Raw genomic sequence first — 2,144 nt, forward strand, 5'->3', positions numbered from 1 at the left:
ATGCCGTTTATACCAATAACCGGGGTCAATCACCATTACCAAAATATCTTGTTCGGGTTTGCACTCATGCGGGATGAGACGGAGATTTCATATAAATGGGTTTTGAAGACATGGTTGGAAGCCGTCGGAAACAAACCTCCCCTCACTATTATTACAGATCAAGATATAGCATTGGGAAATGCTATTGCCGAGATTTTGCCGGATACCAAGAACATATTATGTTCGTGACACATAAGTAATAAATTTCCCGAAAAATTGTCGGCTTTGTACACACAATATCCGGAATTTAAAGGGGATTTTAATGATTGTTTGTACAAGTCGTTGTCACGCACGGAATTTGTTGGTAAGTGGGAGGTTTTGGTTGATAAGTATGGACTCGAGGATCATGTTTGGCTAAACGATATGTATGCCATAAAAGATAAATGGATTCGTGCTTACACAAAACAACATTTCTCCGCCAGTATGACCACCACCTCAAGAAGCGAGTCCATGAATTCATTTTTTGACGAGTATGTGAAAGCTTCAACTGGGTTGAAAGAATTCATTGAGAATTCACAAAAGGCTTTGGAAACACAAATTCTTAATGAGGTTAAAGCCGACTACGAGACCGAGTATAAGGAAAGGAGATTGATATTTAATTCCGCCTTGGAAAATCATGTTTCTTCTATTTACACAAAAGAAATGTTTAGGCAATTTCAAAATGAGCTTAGAAAAAACACATCTTATGTGGTAAATAGTTGCAAAGACGGTTCCAATTACATGTGGAAGTTGTATTTAGTTGAGAAGTATAATGTGCCGGAGAATTTTAGAAGAAGGTATCGGGTAATGGTTTTTTTGGAAGGAAATATTGATTGTGAATGTAAAAAATTTGAACATTCCGGGATGCTTTGCAAACATATCCCACGCTATCTTGACAAGAAACAAAAAACTATGATAACAACAATTTTTATCAAATCAAGATGGACGGTGAGCGCAAATAAAATTGATGGTTTTTCACCTTATAATCCTCCCGTTCTTGTTGATGTTGGTGATTCAACAACGACAATGTATAGTGCTTTGTGTAAATCTTTTCAAGGTTTGAGTGCTCTTGGAAGTTGTTCAAAACCACGATACAATTACGTGATGGATTTGATTGAGAAAGGAAAATATTACGTGATTGAAAAGTTTCGTGAAGAAGAAAATAATTCAAGAATGGAGGAGGAGTTCCAAGCTTACGATGAACATGATCCAATATTTAATCCTCCAATGTCACAAACAAATGGAAGAAAGAAGGATTCGGCAAGGTATAAAAGTGGCATTGAGACATCAACAACAAAGAAGAATTCGGGAAGGTCTAAAAGTGGTATTGAGACGTCAACTGAAAAAATCCGTTATTGCGGCTTTTGTGGTGTGGCCGGACATGATAGGAGGCGTTGTCTAAAAAACCCAAATAGAAATTTTAAATGATTTAATTCGCAATTAATTTGAATGTAGAAATTTAAATTTGGAATGTAATATTTGAATTTGGCTTTTAAATATTATTTGGTATGTATTTGAGCTATTATTTACTTTTTTCATAAGTACAAATTTTAAAAAATTCGAAGCTGAAAAAAACAGGGGAGCAGCAGAGCCCACTTTTGCAATGATTCATTGCAGAAATGTTTTGCTTCCGCAATGATTCATTGCGGAAGGTCCCCTGTTTCCCCTATTTTTGCTTAGCTTCAAATTTTTGAGGAATTAACTCAATCTTAAATTTTTTAAAAATTCAATATTAAATGGAAAAAATTCATAAATGGAGAAAAAAATTAGTGACACTTTTTTTTGATAATTTCAGTGTCTCCTCTAATTTTTGATTAATTTTTAAGAAAAGTCCATTGTTTTTATTTTTTCTTTATTTTTAATTCAAATTAATACATATTATTAAAGGAAAAAAATCAAAAAAAGGAAAAATGTCAGAAATGGTCAAAAAAAATTAGTGACACTGTTTTTTGATAATTTTAGTGTCTCCTCTAATTTTTGATTAATTTTTAAGAAAAGTCCATTATTTTTATTTTTTCTTTATTTTTAATTGGAATTAATACATATTATTAAAGGTAAAAAAATCAAAAAAAGGAAGAAAGTCAGAAATGGTAAAAAAAATTAGTGACACTATTTTTTGATAATTT

General features: G+C 32.4%; 1 protein-coding gene across 1 annotated transcript; it reads left to right on the plus strand.

Moving 5' to 3' along the window:
* LOC141673259 (protein FAR1-RELATED SEQUENCE 5-like) lies at nucleotides 1-1,446 on the plus strand. Its single transcript, XM_074479990.1, has 2 exons — nucleotides 1-220; nucleotides 293-1,446. Exons 1-2 carry the CDS (start codon nucleotides 1-3, stop codon nucleotides 1,444-1,446), a joined length of 1,374 nt encoding a protein of 457 aa, XP_074336091.1.
* Nucleotides 1,447-2,144: the final 698 nt, after the last annotated feature.

Source organism: Apium graveolens, chromosome 7 (assembly GCF_009905375.1).
Source record: "Apium graveolens cultivar Ventura chromosome 7, ASM990537v1, whole genome shotgun sequence".
Classification (NCBI taxonomy): Eukaryota; Viridiplantae; Streptophyta; class Magnoliopsida; order Apiales; family Apiaceae; genus Apium; species Apium graveolens.